The sequence below is a fragment of the Musca autumnalis genome, unplaced genomic scaffold (genome assembly GCF_047663935.1).
Source record: "Musca autumnalis isolate F117 unplaced genomic scaffold, ASM4766393v1 scaffold_1, whole genome shotgun sequence".
NCBI lineage: Eukaryota > Metazoa > Arthropoda > Insecta > Diptera > Muscidae > Musca > Musca autumnalis.
In genome coordinates this window covers 216850676-216876877 of record NW_027411644.1, presented here as the reverse complement: position 1 = coordinate 216876877, position 26202 = coordinate 216850676, and the positions used below count along the sequence as shown (strand labels likewise).

General features: G+C 33.7%; 2 protein-coding genes across 4 annotated transcripts in view; one reads left to right on the top strand and one right to left on the bottom strand.

The window, feature by feature from the left end:
* The first annotated feature begins 679 nt into the window (after positions 1-679).
* On the top strand, positions 680-3072 carry LOC141389119 (WD repeat-containing protein 91). Its single transcript, XM_073960176.1, has 3 exons — positions 680-1071; positions 1799-1939; positions 2300-3072. Exons 1-3 carry the CDS (start codon positions 828-830, stop codon positions 2869-2871), a joined length of 957 nt encoding a protein of 318 aa, XP_073816277.1. The 5' UTR covers positions 680-827; the 3' UTR covers positions 2872-3072.
* Positions 3073-10583: 7511 nt separating this feature from the next.
* The window catches only part of gukh (NHS actin remodeling regulator GUK-holder), a 288940-nt gene continuing 273321 nt past the window's right edge, over positions 10584-26202 (bottom strand). For all 3 annotated transcript variants that reach the window (XM_073960171.1, XM_073960170.1, XM_073960172.1), the window contains one exon: positions 10584-12033. In XM_073960171.1, coding sequence (XP_073816272.1) covers positions 10703-12033 — 1331 coding nt within the window. In that variant the 3' untranslated portion in view covers positions 10584-10702. The remainder of the gene's footprint in view (positions 12034-26202) is intronic.

The following is a 26202-nucleotide window of genomic DNA, read 5'->3' as shown; positions in this document are numbered from 1 at the left end:
CAGACAAGGGAACTTTTAAAATAGCAATGTGTGCAGTCCGATTCTATTTTTAGCTCGATGGTTGGGACTTCATATAATACCAATTGTTTAGAAGTTTTAGTTGTTTGATATGCAGGAAATGTAAGACAACATCACGACGACAGTTCTAACAACTTTGGTCTGTTCCAGAAACTGCAAGAATCTACTTATTTTTACTACGATAACAATTTTTCTTTTATGTTATCGGAAAAAATAGTAAAAATTAGTAGATTTTTGCAGTACTGGAACATACCAAAATGAAAATAAACAGGTGTGTAAATAAAAACGCAAACATCATCTCTATTGGATCGATGGAATGGGTACAAATGCTGATGAAAAGATCGGATATTTCACGACTTCCTTTGCATTGGTTCAAATCCTAATGAAAAGATCGGATCTTTCACGACTTCCTTTGAACCAATGCAAAAGATGACATGACATCACGTCATCGCAAAGAACCCCTTCCGTCAAATTTTGCTGGGGCTTTATGTGTTTATGATAATCATTTGATTGATGTTTAACTAAAGAAAAATAATACGTAGGAGATTATCTCAAAGAAAGCGTGTACTATTTATCGTTGATATCTCATCAATCATTCCGCCGTCCAGTTACGAATTCTGTTGACGGTTGTCGTACGTCATGACTGTAAATGCTACTTTTGAATGAATCCAGGGGTGTACACAGAACCTACCCTCAAACACATCTGGGTTTGTTTTAGAGAATATTCCATTGAACTAAACAAAAATAAAAACATTATTCCTCTGTGAAAAATAAGGGAAACACAGTATTCCACTATTTAAAGCACTACCATGTCACAAGTACAATTTCTGGACAAGCTGTTACATGAGTATTTAGTGTTTCGGGGTTTTTCCAATACAATAAAAGCTCTGGACAATGAATTACGCACCGAGAAAGACCAATCATTCCGAGCTGAAAAAGTTATGGATCAATTTAATTTGTGCATAAATCAAAGCGATCTACACGGATTACTGGCGTTGTGGAAACATTTGGACTCGAATCTTTTTAGCAAGTTGGAGCATAGCTATTCTATGGGTAAGTTTGGCTTAACTCTAGTTTAGTAAAAACTATCATTGGAAAGCTTATGGAAATACCTATCCAACAAGTGGTCATATGATGGGAATATTTTCAGGTGGTCAGGTGATATAACGCACAAACTGATTTTTGGACCCGGATTTAAAGAAAAATTATAATTTAAAAGAAAATTTTGTTCAATTTAGAAATTTAAAATTTCCCATAGACACCTATAATGTAAAGAAATGAGCCCTACAGAACCGAGTTCTGAAGATTCTAAGGGCCATATCTCTGGATCCAGAGAAGGTATTACAACATATAGCACCATTTTGGAAAGGTTAAAGTGAGAGCTATAATCTGACATACAATAAGCGTGCGCCCATAATGGACCCATTTTCGACTTTTTGAGGGTTTTATGGAAAAATCCGGGTCCAAAAACCAGTTTTTGGGTTATATCACCTGACCATCTGAAAATAATCCCATCATATGACCACTTGTTGGATAGGTATTTCCAATGATACCCATTTTGCAGAAATCGGTTCAGTAGAGCCGGGTCTAACCGGGTACAAAACCCGGACTTTCGGGTCCAATAACTGGGTAACCGGGTCCGCCCCCCAAGAAAATTATACATTTCCGTGATCAGCGGAAAAAATTTCAAAAAATCGAAGAGTTTTTACTAAGCTAGAGTTGTTCCGTAAGTTTAGTTGTTTCCTAATTATATTGGATTTTTAATTTCCTTCTTTTGTAGGTGTAAAGAAGTTGGAGAATAGCTTGCTAAAATTATACTTGGTAACAGCCTACAATCACAACAAGACTGAAAAGATAACAGAATTCTTTACAAAACTGGCTGCAGAACTTCAACAGCAAAGTGAATGGAAAGATTGGTTTTGTAAGTACACATATAACACACAAAAGTTTGTGACTCACTTTGGAAGACACATTTGTGTCAGCTGTAGCACCGCTTCTCTTGTTGTCGCTAATTCATACCGATAGCAAAATTTTTGTCAACTTTAATGACACTTCTCATTCATAACTTGGCGTTTTCATTTTACCGATTTTTGTCGGTAACTTAAAAATACTACCGATCGGCGTTTTGTATTGTTTTTCAAATTTCTTAAAAATATAAAGCCGTTATTATAAGTTACCTTTTGCTATTGGTGTGGTTTAAATTGTTAAAATCAGATTTTGAGTCTTTAAAGCCCCTTGTCCTTAAGTACAATGTAAGTTTACTATTTATATATCATTACAGATTTTCCATTCTGCCGCAGTCCCGAAGAATCCCAACCTTTTTCACTGTACTTCAAAAAAGAATGGCAGGATACATTTCAGCTTTCACTTCGTAACTTTTTGGCTACCATTTATCAATGTCTCCCCCAGCCGACATTTGTTCGTGTAGAACAAGAAGCTGCTCTTATAAGGCGACTTCAAGAAGAGAATGCTCTGTTGAAATCACGTCTGCAACAACAACAGCAACAATTATCAGTTTCTCAAAGTACACAAAATCTTGCTACAAGTTCATCTTCGGCAGGTGGAGCTGTTGATGTACGACGTCGTGCCTCTTGTCGTCCACAACAAAGTTTAAGCGATATTCTACCATTTGATATAAGTCCTCCCGGCCATATTGTGGATGATTTTTGTATAATTGCTACTGAAGTCAATAGCGTTTCGCAGGCCAGTGATGCACAGGCTCGTGGTTTAAAGATGTTAATACGTAATATTGGTTCGGGGGGATCACCCGTGATGGGCCGCAAAGATAATGCAGCGCATGGTGAAAAATCTGCCAAACGTCGTTCGGGTAGTGTTGGCCGAAATTGGATATAAAGAAATATATATGTATGTGTAACTAACTTATTTCTTTATTAAAATTATTTTATTCTTATAATTCGATGTTAAAAAATATCTTATTTCATTCCAAAAAATATTTTATTATTATTTTCATATACTCAATATAGTTTGATATCTAATTTATGAACAGTTGTAATGTACGTTTTTAGTTAAGTAAATAAATTTATACGCCAAAAATATAAACATATAGAAAAATATCTTTGTGTTTATTTCAGCTTGAGTCCATATTTTGTTGTAATTCAATTGTTTGAATAACAACAAAATATTTTAAAGTGGATATGAAATTGATTAGTTGCGGGCGAAGGGTAGGGAATACTATATATAGAAAAATAGTATAAAATCCAATATTATTAATATCACGTAGGAAATAGGTAAGTTTTTTCTGCATAGGTGAGTTTTTTCTTCAAAAAAGAACATTATGTTAAGGCAAAATTGAGAACCTATTGTTGTTGGGAAGATAGGACCTCAGTCACGTTTGGCTACGTTACGTTGACTGACCCGAAGAGGTGCGCAAGTTATTTCAGTCGACAGTTGTCGAGCACCCCGAGAGTTACAGGGCGAAGAGAGGAGTATTACGTCGCATCAGATCTCTTCCTGCCGAGGATGAACTACAGTTTACAATGGATCATGTTGCGAATGCCATCAGGAATGCTAAATCATCCAATAGCAAAGACACTTGAGTCCTTAGTCCTCCTCGATCATCAGCATGGACGCGCTTGACTTATCAAAAGCGTTTGATACAGTCAGGCACTCCACGCTGTTTGAGGACATTGAGCAGACAACCCTCCGGCCAAGCTTGAAACGATGGATAGTCAATTATATTTGTGGACGCCAGTCGTACGTGGAATTCAGGAACAATCCAAAGCCCGTAGAGTAAAACAGGGATTTCCACAAGGTGGGTGATAACTTCGGAACTGTCTAACCTCTATCTCTCCTGTATTTCGCCCCCTCCAGATGGCATTGATATTGTAACGTATGCGGATGATTGCTCGATCCTGGCGTCAGATACCTTCCCTGATGACATCTGTGAGAGAATGAACTGCTATTTAACCGATCTTACCACCTCTTTCCACTCGAAGAATATGCAGATTTCCGCCACAAAATCTACGGCCACTATGTTCACCACATGGACAGTTTGGAAGAGAGTTGAATTTCATGGTCGACGGTAGCAGAATTCCGACCACAAAATTTTAGGGGTCACATTCGACACTACATTCAAGTCGTGCGCACACGCCACAGCTATCTGCGACAAACTGAAAAGTAGGAACAAGGTCCTCAAGTCCCTAGACGGCAGCACTTGGGGTGCAGATAAAGAAACCTTGTTGACCACATACAATGCGATAGAGATTATGTGATACGAATTGGAAAAAGATTCAAACCTGAGAACAGCAACAGGGTCCCACCTCAAGTCTTCAGTGGACCATCTACATGAGGAGGCAGAGATTCTTCCAGTACAGCAACACAATGAGATGCTTTCGTTGCAGTAATTGCTTGCAGTCGCCTAAGCTCTTATTGGGCGGAGATCGATTGCGACCTGCAAGACATCTGTCCAGTATGCGGCATGGGCCCGCACGACACGAAATACATTCTCAACTGCCCCGCCAAACCTACTCATCTAACTCCAGTGGATCTGCGGCTACATCCCATCGAAGCAGGCATTTTCCTGCAACTGGAGATAGACCCAGAGTCAGATTGAACAGAAAAACAAACATACAAATATAGGCTGACTTCCGTTGCTTTACAAATGACTGAAAATGTGCGAAGTATTATGTTTCTTAACGCCGTTGCATTTAAGAACTACTAAGCTACGTGTTTCAAAACTTAAAAAATACACATTTTCAAAAGGATTAAAAAAAACATGTGTTCTGATACGTTAGTTGCATTTTCGAGGAACAATAGGTCTGTACGACAACCAAAAAAATTTGTACAAATTCGAAAAAAATTGTACTGAATGTTGTTCGATAACAAAATTATCCAGCAAAAGAGAGCGAATTGAGAGAGATTTTTTGACAATTTTATCACTGAGAACTTGAAATTTTTGACTGGGAAGATTTGTCCCGTAAAAACTTGTAAGTTCGGCCAGCTGACTTTTAATCAGCTGTTAAATGTTAATAACTTGATAACATTTTTGACCAATAAAGTTTCTCAATTTCCCATTTTTTTTTAGATTTTAAAGCGTTGTGAATAGGATTACTGCTTTAAATAAGTCAAAAGTAATTTTAAAATTTATGTTTTGTTCCATTTGGTTTAAAATATCAAAAGAAACAAAAACAATTTTCATACTTTTTCGGAAACAGCTGACTTCCTTGCAAGTTTTTGCAAAATGTTGTCGAAAACTTTCTGCAATTTTTCTTGCTTGAGAGACTAAAATTCACTGAGAGAAGTTGCTGAAACTTGCTGAGTCTATAATTACTCAAATTACTGCTGGGAAAGTTATCGTACATACCTAATGTATGAGTGTGCAACTGAAATACATATTTTGACGAAGTTTAAACAACACAAAGCAAATGACGAGTTCCCCACTACTACAATTTCATAAAATTACTCTAGTATGGAACTCGATCTAAGAACGACTAATTTCATGAGATTTGTTATGACAACAAAGCAACCAAAATTATGATAATAAGTTCCGGTCCATATTAAAGTGATTTCATTGAAAATATTACATGCAATTAGGCGTTCTTAGATCGTTCTTAATGGGGACATTACATCAATTTCTTGATATTAGTCTACATACTATGGAACATAATTTTATAAAATTTGTTCAATGAAATCACTCTAGTGTGTCCCGGTCCACACTTTCCATACTTTCTAGGATGAACTCAACGGGACCACAAGGTATACGATTAAAGTAAGTTTTTTATATGCAGTATGGTGTCATTTATAATTCACTACATGCGCATACTTACCTTCTTTTCAAAACCATAATAAAAACAACAAATACAAGTTTTTTTTTATTTGTAACTTCTTTTTTAAATTCCTTTATTTGCTTCTCGATTTGTTTGTTTGTTTTGCTTGCTTTTCAGTTATTGTTAATAACATTATCAACTAAATTGCTTAATAAAATATGTATGTATAATTTTTGTTTTGCTTATGTGGAAATTAAATTGAATTGAAGAAACTAAATCTTAAACAAAAAATACAGGCTGGTCGTGGTTTGTTTGTTTTGCTGATTTTGGGGGATTTGTGTGTGTAAATAAATAATATTATTAATTATTAATAAAATAAACATTATTGCAAATTAAAGAAAGAAAAAAACGTAAGATATAAACTCATTAATAATTATTAAAAATAAACGCTTAAATATAATTAATATATATTCTTTATATAGATAATAGCCAATGAATTTAAATAATTTAGTTTAATTTAATATTGTTTTCGTTATTTTAAATAAAAAATATTTTGATAATACACAAGTTTTAAAAAATACCTACGATTTGTACAAAGGCATATGTATGTATGTAAAAGAAAGGCATAGTTAAATATTTTTAGAATTATTATAATGAAAAATAAGCATTAAATCTTAAGGCTAAACAATTTGTTGTTGCTTTTAATAAATAGTTGCTGCATTCTATTTTATTTTTTTATCTTCAAAAATTATTTCAACATAAATATAATTCAAAATAATGTTTTTTTAATACAATAATAATTATTTTTTAAATAAGAAATTTACAGTGGTGTTGATAAACAATGTTGGAAAATGTTTGGGTGCAAAGTCAATACTAGAATTGACATGTAACACATTGATGGAAAATTGTCAAGTATGAGGGATCGTTTAGTCCCTTGTTACATATCGTCTCCATTGACTTTACACTTTGAAAAATTACATAAAACGGGATGGATTTGTTTTCTTGTCAAAGGAGTACTTAATTACCTGGCTTTACTAGTGATTGCTAAGATTTCGTTTGCATAGTTTTTTCTATGATTTATTTCCTCTGCTTTTCATTTGTTATATAACTTAGGAAAAAGCTAACTAACTATATTTGCTTGTATATGTGTATAACTAAATTCCATAGTGGTATATACGAATTGATTTGATTGTTTTGCTTGATAATTGGTTACGATATCATAAATTTTGTTTCCAATATTAGTAAGTAAATGCATAAGGTTCTGGTATTTCTTTCTATAATTGGCAGATGTATTTGTTTGACGTGAATTTTTTTGGGCAAAATGGAATAAGTTCATTAAGAAAGGGAAAATAGAAGATATTGGGAGACGTTGGGTGTATAGGTATATACTCCATGGAAATAGGGTACTTCTCAAACTAATGACGTTTTATCAGATTTCGAATTTAAGTTTGAGGTTATGTTAAAAATCATTCTAATCAAAGTTACCTCTTCCTAAAGTAAAGAAATAGGTACAAAATTTTGACATTTAAAGTTATAAATAGTTGTGTTCCAGAACCTTCAAGAAAGTACTTTCTAGTACTATCTTTCTCTTTTGGTGCTAGAGATGCGTCTTTGTACCAAAAAAAAAAAAATCAAAACAAAACAAAATTGTCTGATTCGTTGTAGCAAGAACCGCGAGAACTATACGAAATTAACTTTAAATGTTGGAACTTTTGTAGGACAGGCACTGGAAGTTGTCTACCAAAATACTCCTTCGCATTCAACATAAGTTTGGAAGAACTATTACGATGTGCAAAATTTACTTCAAATCGGGTACTACCATCGAAAGTTATCTTACACACTAGTCATTTTAGGTGGTGAGAGCAGTTTTTTTACAGCTTTAGCGAATTTTTATTTCAAGAAGTATGAACTTGCTGCAAAAAATTTCAAAACGATCCTAGACACGTCCTTGAAGTGCACTTTTTTGGAAAACATTTTGAATTTTGATAAGGTCCATCTTTTTGAAAATATTCAGATGCACGAAATTTTAACCCAACCAGAGATACAAACGAAATAACAGGCCTTTAAGGCCTGGATACATAAGAAACCTCGCCTCCTTACCTTGCTTGCTTCTGATAAAAGAATAAAAAAGAAAAGGGCAATCTAGTTCGAAATTGGCTAGGCCTTCTTTATTCTTTTAGTTTTGTTATGTCAGGAATGAAGCAGAGAAGCAAGGCAAGCAGGCGAGGCAGCTTATGTACCCATACCTTTAATTTATAGTTACCATGCCCATCAGACACTTTAGTTGGTCTTTGTGGATAACAAAGCATGGCCTTGCCTAAGAAAAAAATATTATATCGCTGTAAACAAGACCAAATGAAGTACTTTCGGTAAACATTTGCAAATAGTTCCCGAACAGCCCTTGAACTGCACTTAAGCAAAAATGTTGAATTTTTGTGAGGGATGTTTTCCTATATAGACCTTATTGGAACTTGTGGTCTGTTCCAGAACTGCAATTATCTACTAATTTTTACTATATTTTTCGATAACATAAAGGAAAAATTGTTATCGTAGTAAAAATTTGTAGATTCCTGCAGGTTGTGGAACCAGCATTTGATGTACGTTTGGAATAAATTTTTCGATGAGAAAAGGTCATATCCGAAACCCAGGCCGTATGTTTTTTGGTCATCAGTCATTAGGGTTGGTGCCGTAAGACATTATCTCAGAAAAGAAGTGTGGATTTGCGCCAAAAATTGTACTGTCGTCAAAGGGGCTTCGAGCACTATCTGCTAGAAAAAAATCACGCCTATCCAACAAGAGTCCCTAAACTGCACTTGTGCCAACAATTTTGAAACTTTATCTGGGTGTTTTTGAAAGGGTGGACCAATGTCATGAGGAAATATTACGATATGCAATGTTTGGACACAATCGGTTACCCGCTTCGAGAGTTATAGTGCGAAAAATGTTGAACTTTTTTAGAGGAGGTAACCGAATGAGTGGACGATCTTCAAACTTGATCTAATTTTGGTTACCAAATTGGTCGTGCGTTCCAACCTGCCAGTAATAGACAGGCAAACGTTCGGACTTTCTCAAGTCATTTCTGGTGAAAGACTAAAGAATGGCTGAACCAAATTTCAACTAATTTGTTCTTTGTCCTTTATGACCTGTTTCTCTAAGACGATTTGAATTCAAATTCGTTCGAATTACAGTCAAACTCCTGTTGTAGTGGAAAATTCGTATTTGATTGAAAACAAAAATGAATCAAATATGTTTCAATAAACAGAAGTTTGGTAGTAGTTCGAACGAATTTGTATTCGAATCGCCTTAGTGAAACAGACCATTAGCCTTTTGCCAGAAATAATTTAAATTAGAAAGCCAATCGTTTATGTGTCGATACCTTTACTCATAACTTCAAGGGAAATGTGTTAAAGAGGAAAATATTCCGTCTCTGAACCAAAGAAATCTGTAAGTGTATTTTTTAACAAGAAAAATATCAATACAAATTTGGATATATTAAAAAAAAGTATTTCGTTATTTTTTCGAATTGCTATGAAAAAGACCCAAAGACGAGGAAAAGTGTTAATGCGTAAAATACTTGACATTTAATTTCATCAAAGGTTTCCTAAGTAATGAAATCTGTAGCTAAAGCTTTTGACAAGCAAAATATTTAACTTTGGGTATAATATGAATTTATTTTTAAGGTCTTTCGTCTTCCTAAAATGAGAACAAATGGCGCTACAATATTACAAAATATTTTCCTTTAAAAAACTTGAGCATGACAAGTCCTCCACTGGATTAACTAAATCCAGTAGTATGCAAACGTACTCTAAAGGCCTACGTACATAAGCTGCCTCGCCTGGTTGCCTTGCTTGCTTCTTATAAAAGAATAAAAAAGAAAAGGGCAACCCAGTTCGAAATTGGCTCGGCCTCCTTTATTCTTTTATTTTATTTATTATTACAACCAAGCAAAGCCGCTTATGTACCCAGGCCTTAATAGATTCAATATTTTTCTTTAATGGGAAGGCCTCCACACATAAGTTCGACCTAATTCAAATGTGATTCTGAAATCTTTTTATTAGGTCGAACTTGATCTTTATTCTTTTACCAGATATGAATTCAGCTGCCATGCTTCTTATGTGTCGAGGCCTTAAAGTCAAACTATAAAACACTATTTTTCATTTGCATTTCCCGCCAAATGTTGTTTATATATTTTGTAGTATATTTTTAGGCTAATACAGAATTTTAAAGGCGGATGAGGTTGTCCCTTTGAACTAGATCCTCCAGAAAATAGCATTTACTACTTTAGGTGTCAAAATGTTGTACCTATTTGTTTACATTTTACACTGTGCTCTTTAACATCCTTTCTTTGTACAGGCATAGCACACATTGGGCGTGTTTTATAACCCTAATTTGTACAAATTGTTCAATAACTCAAAAGTAAAAATACCTGTCGAATTACCGACAAATACCGGTAAAATCAAAATGCTTATAAATTAGGTAATTAACGTAAACTAGAGACCAAAAGGTAGTAGTCGTTAATTCCTGGCGATGTCAAGAGTGCTGTCAACTTTTATTAATACATAATTATTCATGCATAATTTTGCGTTTTAAATTTACCGATTTTTGTCGTTAATTCAAAAAATGAGTTACAGAATTTCACCACTATTTGAGCAGTTCGAAAATGTGTTCGTATATTTGTTGGCTATCTGACTTTTAATCAGCCATTTATTTATATCACCACTTCTTGTACCAATGGAAGCTTGTAAAACCGAGACATGGAATACGTCATTGACATTGAAAACAAGTTGTCATTCTAATATGCCCTTGTAAATCTTTTATCCTTATAACTTATTGATTTCCTTCAATACGCAAAAAGTTAAAATTTTGAACCTACTCCATTTTGCCTTTAAAAAGTCGCCACTAATATTTAAGTTTTTTTTTTTTAAATTAATTTTCACTGTAAATCCAACTTTCCCTTCTTATAAAGCAGTCTCTAATGCTGGCATATTAGCTAAGGAAGCAGCTGTAGTGTGTGCGTTGGGTGATGCAACACCACTTGGTGGTAGTCTTACATGATCTCCTCCTCCCACTGCTGGATTTGCAATATTAACATTGGCCATCATTGAGGTTAGTGTGGAAATACCCATCCCGACGCCTCCACCAGCAGCCACATTACTACTACTATCCGTTAAGGGTTTCATTATCGGCTCCACTTTACTAACAATAGGTTGTTTATTGTTTCCATCTACTACTTTGGAACGACCAAAACTAGATCTCAATTCATTGCGCATAAAATTATTCTCCTCAGCTTGAAGGAAAATATTACGTTTAATATTGAAGCACTCATCATCAATGATATTTTCTTCTTCAGAATTTTTCGAAGTATTTAGGGAACTGTTGGCCGACGAACTGTGATGATCTTCTTCACTGTTGGCTTCAGGTATAGTTGTGGACATAATATCGGTACGTTGCAATGAATTGGAGCGTGTAGTTTTCAATTTGGGAGCAAATGATTTGGATGGGGAACCAAATTGTCCCTGACGCAACATACGACGATTGGCAAATGTTTTGGGAGAACCACTTAAGTCTAAAAGTTTCATGGAAGAATTCAATTGTGAATTGCCACCGCCAGTAATGCTAATGGGATTGGAGGAAGTGGCGGAGGGCTTGTGAGGAGACAATGGGGAGGAATTTTGTTGATTGGTAAGATTGTTTTTCTTTAATAACTCCACAGCAGACATTTTCTTGGGCAGTGTGCTACTTTTGGCCGATTTGGCCAGAAGTAGGCGTTTGAAGTCCATAAGACTTGTTTTACTTTGACCAATGCGATCGGCACAGGTATTCAAACGTTCGGGAGAATTATCATCCCAATTCCTTAGACGTTGTTTGGCTGGTATATTATCAGCTGGCAGAGAAGAATCTGAGTTGCGTATGGGTGTTGAAGTTTGGAAGTTGTTGATGTTACGTTGACGCACAGCACTGGGTGATGATGGCAGATCTGCAGTGGATGCTTGCTGGGCATTGGCTTGTTGCTGCTGCTGCTGCAGCTGTTGTTGCTTTTGAGCCAGAGCCAATCTTTCGGAACGCTTTAGAGGCGTGGCATATAAATCATCACGACTCAGAGCATTGACTGGTGCCTGCGGTTTCACCGGCCGGCGATTTTGCAATGTCCAATAAAGCGGCGAATTACGTTGGAATGTCGAGGCCGGCACCGCTGACGTTGGATTTTCACGCTGACTTAATGTCTCGTAATAGGGCTGGATCATGCCGTTATCCAATTCATCGGGACGCTTATATAAATGTTGATAACCTAAAGACAAAAGAAGAAGAAAAAAATTAATTTAACAATTTTTGTCAAAAGGCATGGGTTTAATAATTTTAAATACAGAAAGCTAAGTATCCGTTAAACCCTTAAACCACACAAAATATACAAAGTTGTAACAAACATTAATTTTTTTGGGGGAAATTAGTAAAATTCATAACAAAATTGTTAGTCAATGCTAAAATTGTTTAAAAAGGTGCCAGTTTTTAGTATGTAATAAGAAATATTAAACAAAAAAGTAACTACAACAATGAAAAAATAACAGATTTTGTTTTACATATCTACAAAACAAATATTTTACATTTATTACAAATTTGAAAGGAAAGTCGAGAAGAGAAACACAAAGAGCTTTTCTGTTTTACATCCTGTTAGGATGTTTCAACATTTCCCATTTTAACAAATAGGCCCCTACCGAGGAAGTTAATGTATTTACCTACATACATACATATATACATACATAATTTACAATAATAGTACACCACATACATAGTGTAGTAGCAGGATTCATCATAGAATGAATATGTTCCTACATCACAATACAAATGTGTACTACATATTGAGGTCACTTGTCTTTGTTGTTGTTGATGTTGATACATACCTGTTGACATCCTTGTTACAAATTCATTTAACTTTTTATCATTCATTTGCAACCTGACTACATACATTATGGTTTCGTTTATATAGCAATGTATGACACATTCATACAATGTCATAGTGAGTTCAATGATGTTGCTGTTGAACTCAAGTTCCATGTCCTATATTTTACATATTTACATACATACATATGAGCATATCTGCTAAGAGTTTTGCTCAACATCACCCATTATAGCATTTGTAGGATGTTTATTTTCTAACTTATCCATAAAGTGAAATGTCATATATAGTACATACCTACATGTGTATGTGAATATTGTAATAATTTTGTTAATTTTATATAGACATTAGGGTCTTCACAAAAAGAAACGTATATTTCCTAATACTTTTGCCCCTAAAAGTATGCAAATGACACATATTTAACAGGTTTTACCTAATAAATACATAAAAAATCTCTCTCAATTTTATTGGACTATTGAACAGACCTATTGCGGCTTTACCCTGCGTTTACACATGACAGGGCAGTTTAGTACATGTACTGATTGTCAAAAATCCACAACTTGCCTGTGTTACGTAGGCGTCCAGACAACTGAAAAAACAGTTGTAAAATATGAATGAAAATCGTCGATTTCTTTTTGTTTTCTGTTCACATATTTTGTTTTTGTTCATGTTCTTTTGTTTTCAGCACATTTTAATTATTATCACACTTAATTTTACAAAAATATCAAAAATTTGTTACTGTCTGTGAAAAAATGATGGAAAGCTGGGAGACAGCCGACAAATGTATGTATGTGTTAGTAAATCAGAGTTGTATTTGAAGACAAATTGCCTGGCGTAAATGCCTAGTTAGAACGATCTTCTGACAGTTGTGTTACGAAGAACTGCGATATTTTTGCTGGAGAAATTTGTCCCAATCAATTTTACTCTCTCAAAAGAAGTTGCTGAATAATTGTTGCTGTGGAAGTTATCACAATTCTTGTTCTGTACCAAATTTTGGTATTGAGATTAGTTGTTTGCAACACCTAATAATTGCACCATGATCTCTAATTTGCTCCCATAATATCTTGAATTGGAAACTCCGAGAAGACAACTAAACCAGCAACCACATTACTATTGCTATCCATTAAATGTTCCATGTTTGGCTCCACTTTACTAATCATGGATTGTTTATTGTTTCCATCTACTTTGGGTCGACCAAAACTATATCTCAATTCATTGCGCATGAAATTATTCAGCTTGAAAGAAGAGATGCGGAGAGATGTGTGCTGAAACATGATTTTCGTATGCTTTGACTTTTGACTTAAAGCCGGAAGAACATGCAGCTTAATGAATTAAGCCAGAAATCCTCTTATGTGAGTGAAGAGGCCTTAAAGCCGAAAACACAGTCAAAGGGCTACCTAGTTCGAATTTGTCTCGGCCGCTCTTTATACTTTTACCTACCAGAAATGGCAAGCCAAGAAAGCAAGAAAAATCCAGCGTTTCCGTAAAGTTGAGTGCCACTTCTGATAAAAATAAAAGAGCAAGGGCAACATAGATCGAATTTTTCTTTATTCTTTTTATCAGAAATGACGACCAACTTTACTGAAACGTTGGATGTGTTTACGGCTTAAGGTCAAAACTCAATGGATTTTTTTTGCTTGCCTCGATTTTTTGGTTTATACAGTTGGACACTAAAGGCCAGAATAGAATCAATCGTCGCTTGCTTTGCTTGCTTCCGAAATGTCAAATTATAAAGGAATGCCAGAGCCTCCTAAAGGGGAACGCAGGTGGATTTGCAAAGAGGATCTGGCATTCCTTTATAATTTGACATTTGGGGAAGCAAGCAAAGCAAGCGACGATTGATTCTGTTCTGGCCTTAAGCCCGCCTGATTGTTATGTTGGTTGTCAAAAACATTCTTGTGATTTAAAATACAAAAAAAAACTCAAATCACAATAATATAAAATCTATAAAATAAAATACTATTGGTCCATTTCCAGTACTGCAAGAATCTACTAATTTTTACTATTTTTTCCGATAACATAAAGGAAAAAATGTTATCGTAGTAAAAAAATATTAGCTTCTAGCAGGTTCTGGAACAGAGCATATGTTTGTTGTCACAAGTTGTTAACAGAACTCTAAATGGCCGACCTTCTATAGGCCTTGGATTTACCAAATGAAGTTAAGTAAGTCTTATGCCACATTTACACTAGCACTTAAAACATGAGTTGAAAACTTAAATGGGACTTTTTACCAATGTCGCTATCTTAACGACGACAGTTTTCCCTAGAAAATACCACAGAAGCGAAAGCTCAAATCTCAGAGTGGAATATGATATTCTAAAATGTAGTGTTTCAAAACCCAGCGTTTGTAATTCTATTCCGAATTCAGCAAGGTAAATTTATAGAAGGTAAATGCATGCATTACAACAACTAACAAATTTACAAAAACAATATTGTTGTTATTGAAAATTAAATGTCAAAGAAAATACTGAATAATAGGGTCGTTCTTAAATGTTTCTCAAGATAAACATAAATACATTTTGGAAATACCAAGGCCTATAGAAGGTCGGCCATTCAGAGTTCTGTTAACAACTTTTGACAACAAACATAATAGATTTTATATTATTGTGATTTGAGTTTCTTTGTATTTTAAATCACAATAATGTTTTTGACAACAAACATAACAATCAGGTGGGCTAAGTGTCCAACTGTATAAACTGTGGGAAATACTTTAAAATAGAATAAATTTGAATCAAAATGAAAATATAAAACATTCAGAACTGTCACAGCTCCTTTTTATTACACCTTTAGGTTGAAAATAAGTATTTTATGGTAGCATATTTGGAAGTTTCAAATTTCATGAGTAGACCCTATTACATTTTGAAACCCCAATTTACAAAAAAGTAATTTTTACCTAATATTAACCCCCTGTTTTTGTAACTTATTTTTGTTCGTTCGTCTATATTCGTAATAGTTTAGGCATTCATAGCTCAGCCCCCAGATGACATACACATCTAATTTTTCGTATACCCGTTCCATATATCGTTAAGGATTCCTCATTTAAAAATCAGCGATCTACATTTGCGCTAAAGCGAGTAAATCGATCTACAAAATTTGACAATTCGTGTGAGAAGAATAAAAATTTTTACAAAAACTGGGGGTAATATGCCTTGGACAAGTCATGGTGCATGTAAGGCCTAAGGTCGGCCATTCAGAGTTCTGTTAACAACTTTTGACAACAAACATAATAGCTTTTATATTATTGTGATTTGAGTTTCTTTGTATTTTAAATCACAATAATGTTTTTGACAACAAACATAATAATCAGGTGGGCTTAGTGTGCCAACGTGGTGCAATGGTATGCACACCCGCCTTGCACGCTGAAGGTCGTGGGTTCGATTCCCCGGCCAGTCAAACATCAAAATTTTCAACGTTTGCAAAATACCCCTCAGTAATGTTGGCGACATTTCCTGAGTATTTCAGCCATGTAAAACTTCTCTACAAGTGGTGTCTTAGGACACGCCGTTCGGACTCGGCGATAAACTGTAGGTCCCATATCATTGAGCTAATATGAATCGGGGTGCACTCATTGATATGAGAGAAGTCTCCCTTGTCCCTTCTGGGATGTTTGTGGAACAATTATGTATATATTAGTGTCCAACTGTATAAACTGTGGGTGCATGTACAAAGTGGCACATTAAGACCACATGTAGTGGAATTCTGTAACTCATTTTTCGAGTTACCGGCAAATATCGATAAAATTAAAATGCTTATGATTTCGGTAATTAACGAAAATTTTCGGTAAGTTAACAACCAAAATAAAGCTGTCGCTAAGTCCTACCGATAGCAAGAGTGTTATCAACTTTTATTTATAATTTTCATTCAGAATTTTACGTTTTAATTTTAGCGATTTTTGTCGGAAACTCAAAAAATGAGTTACAGAATTCCACTACTGATCTCCAGTTCCGATGGAAAGGCCAAGTGCATTGTGATATCCTAAAAAACCAGGTTTTCAACTCGACGCATTTGATAATCCCTTACAAATGCAGTGTGTTTAGGAAAAATCATGGTGCATTTACAAGGTGGCATAGAAATATCAGCTGATCTCCATTGAAGAAGTGTCGAAATCAAGATCTATTGACCGAGTCACCTAACTAGCAAAACAACAATTCCATTTTCAACGAAAATTCTTCAATCAGTCAGAATGTTTGTTTACGTTTTCATACAATTTATTCAGAATAACTAAAAAAAAGTTTGACAGATTGAAAACAATCACTCCGCCGTTTTATGCCACATTATAATAGGTCCATGGTGGAATAAGAAGGTGTTACATCAAATCATACAAAACGTCAAATTTGCTCACAATAAGTCTGTCTGATTACCCTAAAATTTGTAACAATTTGTACCAATTGTTTCTGGAAGTCGTCTGTTAACACAAAAAACCAGCAAAAGAGAGCGAATCGAGAGAGACATTTTGACAGTTCGTTTACTGAGAGTTTGTAAATTCTTGCTGGACAAATTTCGTCTAGCAAGCACTAGCAATTCTTCTTCTTCCTGAAAACAATCAGTCATCTGTTTTTAATTTTTTGTTGATATGTTTGTGAAAATTAAAAACAATTTTATTGTGGAAATAGCGAGCCTAATTGTGTTGTTTGTTTGGAGAACAGAGTGGCAAAGTGGACAGATACTTTTTTGCGTCATTTTCTTTTTCATAAAATACTGCATTTTTGTTTCCTTTGGTTCCTTCATTGGCGGTTTTTGCTGGGAAGGTGTCTGTTTACTTTTTACTATTTTCTTTCAAAAGAGAATAAAAACTCCTTACTCTCTGAGAAAGTTCTTGCTGGATAATTCTTGCCGGGAGAGTAACCAGACAGACCTAATAGTACATTACTGTGAATTGCTTGTTTACATTTTGTATGTGATTTTATTCACAATAATTAATTTTGACAAGTGGTATGAAGATCAGCTGTTTTTGCCGCTGTACCTGTATTGTTGTGCCATAAATAGGTCTGTCTGGTTACTTTCCCAGCAATAATTGTCCAGCAAGAACTTTCTCAGAGAGTAAGGAGTTTTTATTCTCTTTTACAAGAAAATTGTAAATAGTAAACAAATACCTTCTCAGCAAAAACCTGCAAGAAATCAGCTGACTTGCCAAAACAGCACAATTTGTCCGCCAACGAAGGAACTAAAGGAAGCAAAAATGCTGGATTTTATTAAAAATTAAAAAATAAAATGACCCAAAAAAGGATTTTCCACTTTGCAACTTTGTTCTCCAAAAAAATACAATAAAATTAGGCTTGCCACAATAAACTTGTTTTTAATTTTCACAAGCATAAATCACCGAATAATAAAAACAGCTGATTGATTTTTTTCAGAAGAAGAAGAGTTACAAGTGCTTGCTGGAAGAAATTTGTCCAGCAAGAATTTGCAAACTCTCAGTAAAAGAATCGCTCTCTTTTGCTGACTTTTTGTGTTAGCAGACGGCTTCCAGCAACAATTGGTACAAATTGTTACAAATTTAACCAGACAGACCTAATTTCATCACGGTCGAAATCGTATAAAAACTTAAACAACAATATTACCATCGAGTAAATTAAGCCAACATTGTGATGATGGTATGCCGGTGACTTTGTTTCTAGTTGACCTTTTAAAGGGACCTTGGGAAAAATGTTCAGCAAGTCCTGATTAATCGGGTATGTTCTGAGACACACTTCACCTTTCACTTCACGCTTCAAGCATTTTGTTTACCACATTTACTCCTATATTTTGCGAATTTCTTGGGGGTAAGATTCATTAGGTTATTTAAACAGAAGAGGAGGCCCGAAGTGAGAGGTGAAGTGTGTCTCAGAACATACCCGAATATAAGGTAGGCTTCTTTGCGGAAATTGCCAATTGGTTGGAAAGAGAGCTGACTTATATGGACACTTTACTTTACCGAGACAGATATCGGGACAGATTAAGTCATTAACACTCTCTCTCTCCCTCTCCGACCGAAAAAATGTCAACTTCCGCAAAGAAAAAATTGCCTAATGTAATCAGGACTAAATTAAATTCAGAATTTAAATCCACTTCAATGTGAACGTGCCATTTACCATTTTACAATTAACCTTTCATATTGCAGTCTTTGTTACATCCTGATGTATCATCTCCGAGTTCATTACTCCATAAAAATACCCAATGCCACAATACATACAAGATACAAACGTATGTACATTATTAAAATCTAGGTGTGGTATTTCCAATGACAAAAATAAAGTGCCTCCACATTCATTTCATTCCTTTTGAAATGATGTGATGTTCCAAAAAATGATATTCCCAACAATTATTTATGTATGAGTTATGTGGATTAATGGAGTGTGGTGGAATGTGTGTAATACAGGTGAATCGGTGTTGTTGTTTTTGTGGTGATTAAAAATGCCCATTAATTTTAGTTTTTTTATTTAACAAAATATTTATGTTTTTTTTTCGTTCTTCTTATAAACTGCAGTTCTTTTTTTTGTTATAAAATTAAACAATTAATGTAATAATTAATAACTTATATGTGTAAATGTGCGTGTGTGTCGATGCATAACCTATGTGACATAAATTATAACAAAAATGGAATGTTATATGACTTGAGATGATGGGTAGGTGTTGGGGTGGGTGCTGGAATGTTTTCAAGTATTACAACAGAAAAAGGTGTAAACTTTATATTTAAACAAATAAAACTTATCAACTAATGCCTTGTTCAGACTGACGGTAATTCGTTCTCTATTCGTTGTTCGACCCCAAATTAAGATATAATTACTTCATTTCCCATACAAAATTTTGAGAACGAACAACGATTTGTGTACTTTGTTCAATTTAAATTACTCTCAGAACGACGATAAAATATGTCCCATCTCTAACAAATGAGAGAATTTATCGAAATAAATTAATTATGACAGGAAAAATATAAAATTTAAAATTTATTAAAAACCCAAACATTTGTAGAAAAACAGCAGAACATAAATGAAAAGTGAACGGTTTAACGACAAGTATACATTCCATTCATAGAAAATTTTCTCTTTTCTTTTATTGCAGTTGCATTTATTGTCCATCGTTTCATACTCGCGTACAAATTTAGAAACAAAAAATCGAATGCCTGCCAGAAAGTCTGCATACCAAAAAGTTATTGTGGCAGGTCTCTCTCTCGTTAATTTTTAAAATAGAAAAATTTGAAAATATACAGAAAACACCAAAGTTGTGAGAAAAAATAGAAAACATGAATGAAAATAATATAATTTAATATTAAATAGATATCTGAAAGAAGGACAAACATTTTTTCAGTTCATATCAATTAATTTTACTCGTCTTTGGGCTGAAACTTTCTTTAAAATCAGTAAATAAAAAGTATGAAAATATGAATCATGTTGCTATGAATTGTGTACCATGTCGTATGAACGGGTTAATTCGTGTACGTAATTATGAGAACGAACTACGTGATTCAAATTCTAGTATGAACATGGCATAAGAAGATTAAAATGTCATTCACATGACAATATGATAATAATAGACCATATAAAAAAAGCAATAGTATAAAGTTCTTTTTTTAATAATAAACAAAACATTAAAACAATGCCGGGTTAACAGGAACAGAACACATATAGTAAGTAGTACAAACATTTCAATATAAAAGACAGTAAAGTGAACATAACAATGTTTTTTTTTTAATTTTAACACAAAGAAAATCAGGGGACGGATATTAAAAATGATGAAATAATAATGTTATTGACAGGGGGAGAGAGACAGATGGCGAAGAAAACTAGCAGGCACTGTTAAGCAACTGGCAACCACGGAAGAAAATATTTCATAATTAGTTTTATTACCACGCAACAAAAGCATACTATTAGGCGCTCGAAATGGCTGGCACCACTGCTACTTCTACTACTACTACATTCACACCATAAAATGAAGTAATAATAGGAGAAGCTTTTTGCACATAAAAAAAGTTAATTAAAAATGGTTTCAATTAATCATAATTGATTGAAAAAAAACTTAAAAAAAAAAATTGGTTAGTTATTGTTGTTAAAAGTGCTTGCCTTTTCTTCTTCATATATTTTTTCGTTAATATACAACAAAAAGAACTTAAACAAAAAAACTTAAAATAAAAAGCATTAAGAAAATAATTAAAACTTAAACGAAAATGAAAACTTGTTCTTAGTGCAAAAAACTTTACAAATTTGTAATTTCCTATTTTTAATTCATTTTTTACGTGTGTATTCGTTTTGTGATTAATCAAAAAATTATAATTTTTTTTAAAACGTATACTTGTTATTAAAAATAAAACTTAAAACCTAGGAATAAGTATTAACACAAACATTTGTTTCTTTTTGTTAATAACAAACAAAAACATAATGCAAATATAATAATGCGATTAGTTACATAAAAAAGTGTTATTATTAGTTGATAAAATTATGATTAAATCGGAAACACATAATATTTGTTATAAACAGCGGCAAGTTTTGTAATATCACTCAGTGGAGTTGAGAGTTGAAGGATAAATTCCAAGCAAAATTCATATTTGGTCAAAGGTATTCTTTAGATAGGATTTACTACAGTTTGTTTCTGTATGTCGAAACGAAAATGTGTGCGAATAAAACACGTCCAAACATTAGTTTTCGAAATATTTTTTGCTCTTGTTTAAGCTTCAAAACAAAAAACAATTAAAAAAACACAATTTTTACGATATTTTTCTGTAAGTTAGCGAAAAAAGTAGACATAAAGATCTACTAATTTTACCGATTTTTGTTGGTGAAGCCGAAAACACATCCAACTTTTAGTATTACCGAAAAATTTCGGTAAGATAGCGACGAAAATAAACCTGTCGGTGTTTACACTAGCCACCAATGTCGAATGAGATGTCAAATTTGATACCTGTAAATGTTGTACACATAGTAGCTTTGTTCCTTTACGTTAAGGTTTCTTCAAGTTTTACAATTCTTACCATTTTTGACTCGGAAAGCGTTCCTTAACCCCAAAAAGTAGTACAACTGGAAGCAATTTTTAAGAGAGTGAGAGAGGAGAGAGAGCCGTAATGGCTTTCTCAGTTACTACTTTCTGCTCGACAAATTTCGTTGTGTAAAAAGTGGAAAACGGCTTATTTGACATTCATTTGACAATTAAGGCAAAAGGAAAAAAGAAAACTATGCGCTTTGTCAAAGCAAAATAAAAAGAAATAAAATAATAAAAATTTAAACCAGTGAAATAAAAAATTAAAAAACAGTGAAATTTATTTTGTTTGTTATTTTTGTTTTAAGCAGCCATATTTGTTTCTTGACATTGTTGCCAGATCAACTATTTTTCCGTTTCTTTACTTTTGTGCAAAACTTGTTACGTGAATGCAATTTTCACAGTTTTCTGAGAGAAGAGAGAAATTCTCTCTTATGCTATTTTTACTATTAAAAAAGTAAAGGAACAAAACTAGTGTGACCACTATGAAAAATACCATCTATGAAAATGATGTGGCAACTCATATGTATATTTTTCATTTAGGTAGCGTTCTATTTGATACGTCATACTCGTATGTAAAGACAAATTTATCAGCTGTTTTGTTTGGCAGCCGCAAAAAAATAATTAAAAAATAAACGGTCTGTTCGATAACCCAAATTTGTACAAACTTTTACAAAATGATGTTCGATAACAAACTTGTAAAGTAAAAGAGAGCGAATTGAGGAGAATTGTGAGAGAATTTTGGAGACTTTTGTCACTGAGAGCTTACAAGGTTTTGCAAGCAAAATTTTCCTTGTAAGAATTTGCAAGTTTGATCAGCTGATTTAAATTCGAATGTTTTGTGGCGGAATTTGCACTTCTTGGCAAAAAACATAAACAAACATTTGGTTATTAAAATAATTACAAAATGATAAGGGAAGACATAACGAAATGAATTATGGAAAACGAGATGGTAAGTAAAATAACTTATTTTGTAGTTTCTGAAGACTATTTTTGTTAATTTTAAAGGTATCAAATCCCAGCAAAAGCGGTGCATCCGTGGAGTAGTAGGATAACCATGTAGACGTCCCTGGAGAAAACACTTGATCTTATTTCATTTTGTTGCTAATATTTATTTAATTTTCATTGGAAAATCAAATAAATTTCGTTAACAACCTTTAATTGGTAAATTAAATCTTTTCCGCCAAACTTCTTCTTTGTCAAATCAGCTGACTTCTTGCATGTCATTGCAAATTGTTGTTCGATAGCATTCTGCAAATTTTTAGCTTCGAGAGAGTGAAATTCATTGAGAGAAGTTACTGAGAATTTGCTGAGTACATGCAAGTACTTTTTACTTGCGAAGTTAACGAACAGACCTAAAATCTGTTAAACAAGAAAGAGGGTTAAAGGAAGTAAAAAAGGATGTATATTTAGATATTCAATGAAGTAAATAAATGTTATTTTCAGGTGGACTGGTCGTAAGAAGCGGTCTTGGAAATGATTGCTTTGTGGCAAAAACATGTATGCCTCCATAATAATAAAACAATAGTGAACACAGCTATTTCTTTATCAGCGATTGTTAAAATACTCTTGTGCCAGACATTGAAAATAAAACATGAAAAATTTTGAACTTTTAGGAGAGAGAAGAGGTGAAGGAGCTGCCTTTCAAATTTTCACAGTCTGCACAAGACATACTTTTTTCTGCCAAAAATAAAATTTGCCATTCAACAAGAAATGTAAACAATAAGAAAAAACAGCTGTTATTTATATTTGTATGTTCTGTCATATGAAAAAATATTTGTAGATGTGAACGCACAAATTGAAAGCTGTATGGATGACACCAAATTTGACAAACATAGAGAATGTCGAATGGATAAAATAAGTGACAGTTCATACGACATTGATGGCTAGTGTAAATACCGCTTTACCGATAGCAACAGTGCTGCTAACATATATTTGAAGTTTTAATTCATAATTTTGAATTTTAATTTGTCGATAACGACCACTATAGTTTGAATGACAGTCATGCTCAAATTTAGCTTGTTGTTGTTGTTGCTTGTCAGGTACCCCCGAGAAAATTCGTGTTTTTCAGGAGAGTCCGAAATCAATCAAAGGCTTGCATTTGGAACTGATTACTCACAATGCAGTCTCTGAAATATCTATCCGATGGTCGTTTTTCTCAGAAACTACATTATTATAAACTCAAAAAGTCTTTCTCGGGGAGTTTACATTAGGAATGGTCCTCATGGCGTTTTTTGGGGGTTTCGCTGGTTATAGTTTCTCGAATGTAAGTTGAGGAAGAAACAACCTCACACTACCAAGTGCTAGAGCTCGAAACAAACAGTAGTTCAAATGGGCGGCTTGTCCTCAAGAGTGCCACAAGAGAGATTTAAAGAAATGTTAAACTCAGCTCATTCTTCTCAACTTTGATTCGCATCGATTCGATTTTTATACGTATTTATTATACATATATCCGAAATGTATGTATGTGATATACGTAACTCACTGTCCATCTCTGATTCACTTTAGTTAATTTTGATTGAAAAAATATTTGAATTTAAAATGCATTGATAAGAGGTTTATGGTAGATTACTCAGTTGATATCAGATTCGTTGAAATTCCATTTTGCACTTCGCAAATGCTATTTGAAGGCGACAAAAAAGTGTCATTATGTTTGCATCGTATTGTTACTATAGATAAATAACCCTAAGCACAAGAAGTCATATAGAAAACCGATCAAATTTTCGCCGAAAACGAAATGTTTTTGGAATCAGAAGGATAAAATCAATTGATTGAAGGAAAACATCAATCAAAAATTGCCAAAATATACAAATTGTCTACTTGGAATTCAATGGGTGGGAATGATTTGTTTCACCCCATTTATAGTCCAAAACATGCCTTCTGGATCATACCAAAAAGCCTTTAAATCACCAGTGCATCTGCTTTGCTTCCTTATCACACCTTTTGCTTGAGTACATTGAAATGAATCACAAGGCATACTTTGGAATGTGTTTTGAATAAAAGCTTCGGTACATAAGCGGTTTCTTGCATCAGTAATTTCTGTCTCAAGTATAATTCGGAGTTTTAAGTTGTGTTCCTTTACCCTGCGTTTACACATGACAGAACAGTTGAATACATGTATTGATTGTCAAAACCCCAAAACTTCCCTGTGTGACGTAGGCGTCCAGACAACTGAAAAAACAGTTGTAAAATTTGAATGAAAATCGTCGATTTCTTTTTGTTTTCCGTTAACATATTTTGTTTTTGTGCATGTCCTTTTGTTTTCAACACATTTTAATTAATATCTCACTTATTTTTACAAAAATGTCAAAAATTTGTCTGTGAAAAAATGATGGACAGCTGGGAGACAGCCGACAAATGTTTGTATGTGTTAGTAAATCGGAGTTGTATTTGAAGACAAATTGTCTGGTGTAAACGCCTAGTTACTTGCCTGAGGTTATTATTTTTACCATTTATTATCGTTTTCAACTTGTAAAGCGTTCCTTAACCCCAAAAAGTGGTAAAACTGGAAGCAATTTTAAGAGAGAGAGAGAAATAGAGAACAAAAATGGCTTTCTCTTCTACCACAGGCTACTAGACAAATTTCTTCGGATAAAAAATGGTAGAACTGATTTTTCGACATTTGTTTGACGATTATTTGGCAATGAAGAACAAATAAACAAAAACAGAAGAAAAAAGGCGAGCACTGACAAAACAAAATTTAAAAACAGTGAAACGAAAGAAGAAAATTGAATTTGTATGTTTCTTTTTGACATTGATGTCAGATCTACCATTTTTCCGATCATTTACTTTTCTGATAAAACTGGTCATGAGAGAGCAATTTTGACAGTTTTCTCTTTTACCACTTTTACTACTAAAAAAGCTTTAGTTTGTTATTTTTGGTTTTATAACCATATTTTTAAAATTTATAGTCCATATTTACATTAGGCAATTTTCCTTGCGGCAATTGTCAGTTTATCGGTGAGAGAGGGTGCTGAGAGGCAAAGGGTTACCATATGCCTCACCTCTCTCTCCATCAAACTGACAATTGCCGCAAGGAAAATTCCCTAATGTAAATATGGACATACATTAGTTTTTTGTTTGGAACAAATGGACTTAAATTCCGTTTGGATTAGAGTTTTTTTTCCGGGTTAACCTATTTTATGGGGATTTATTTGACGTTTGCGCTATGAAATTGGCATTTTAAACCCAGTGGGTTTATTAAATCCGGTAAAGTGCAAACGGGATATAATGTAGGCTATGTTTATAGTCTGTTTAAATTATAGCTATTTGTCCGATTAAACTTCTTCATGAGGATTTATTTGACGTACGCAAAGAAAATGTTTATAAAATCCGGTTAAGTGCAAACGGGATATAATGTATGCCATTTATGGTAGGGATCCATAAACTGACTTGTATTTTAAGCAGTTTTCAGGACACCGTTTATAACGTAGCTTTTTATCTGGTTAGCCTTCTTTATGAGGATTTATTTGACGTACGCCAAGAAATTGACATGTGAAACACAGTGAATTTATTAAATATGTAAACGTACAATTAGCATCCCTACGTTTTGACCTATTTAATAGAATAGACTAAAACATCTCATTAAATTACTTGTTTATCATTTAGAACAAA

What these genes read in the sequence shown, in the direction of transcription:
- LOC141389119 (XM_073960176.1), top strand. Translation starts at nt 828, where the DNA reads ATGTCACAAGTACAATTTCTGGACAAGCTGTTACATGAGTATTTAGTG. An exon ending in GGAGCATAGCTATTCTATGG is followed by an intron (nt 1,072 to 1,798) that starts GTAAGTTTGGCT and finishes CTTCTTTTGTAG; the next exon opens with GTGTAAAGAAGTTGGAGAAT. An exon ending in TGAATGGAAAGATTGGTTTT is followed by an intron (nt 1,940 to 2,299) that starts GTAAGTACACAT and finishes ATATCATTACAG; the next exon opens with ATTTTCCATTCTGCCGCAGT.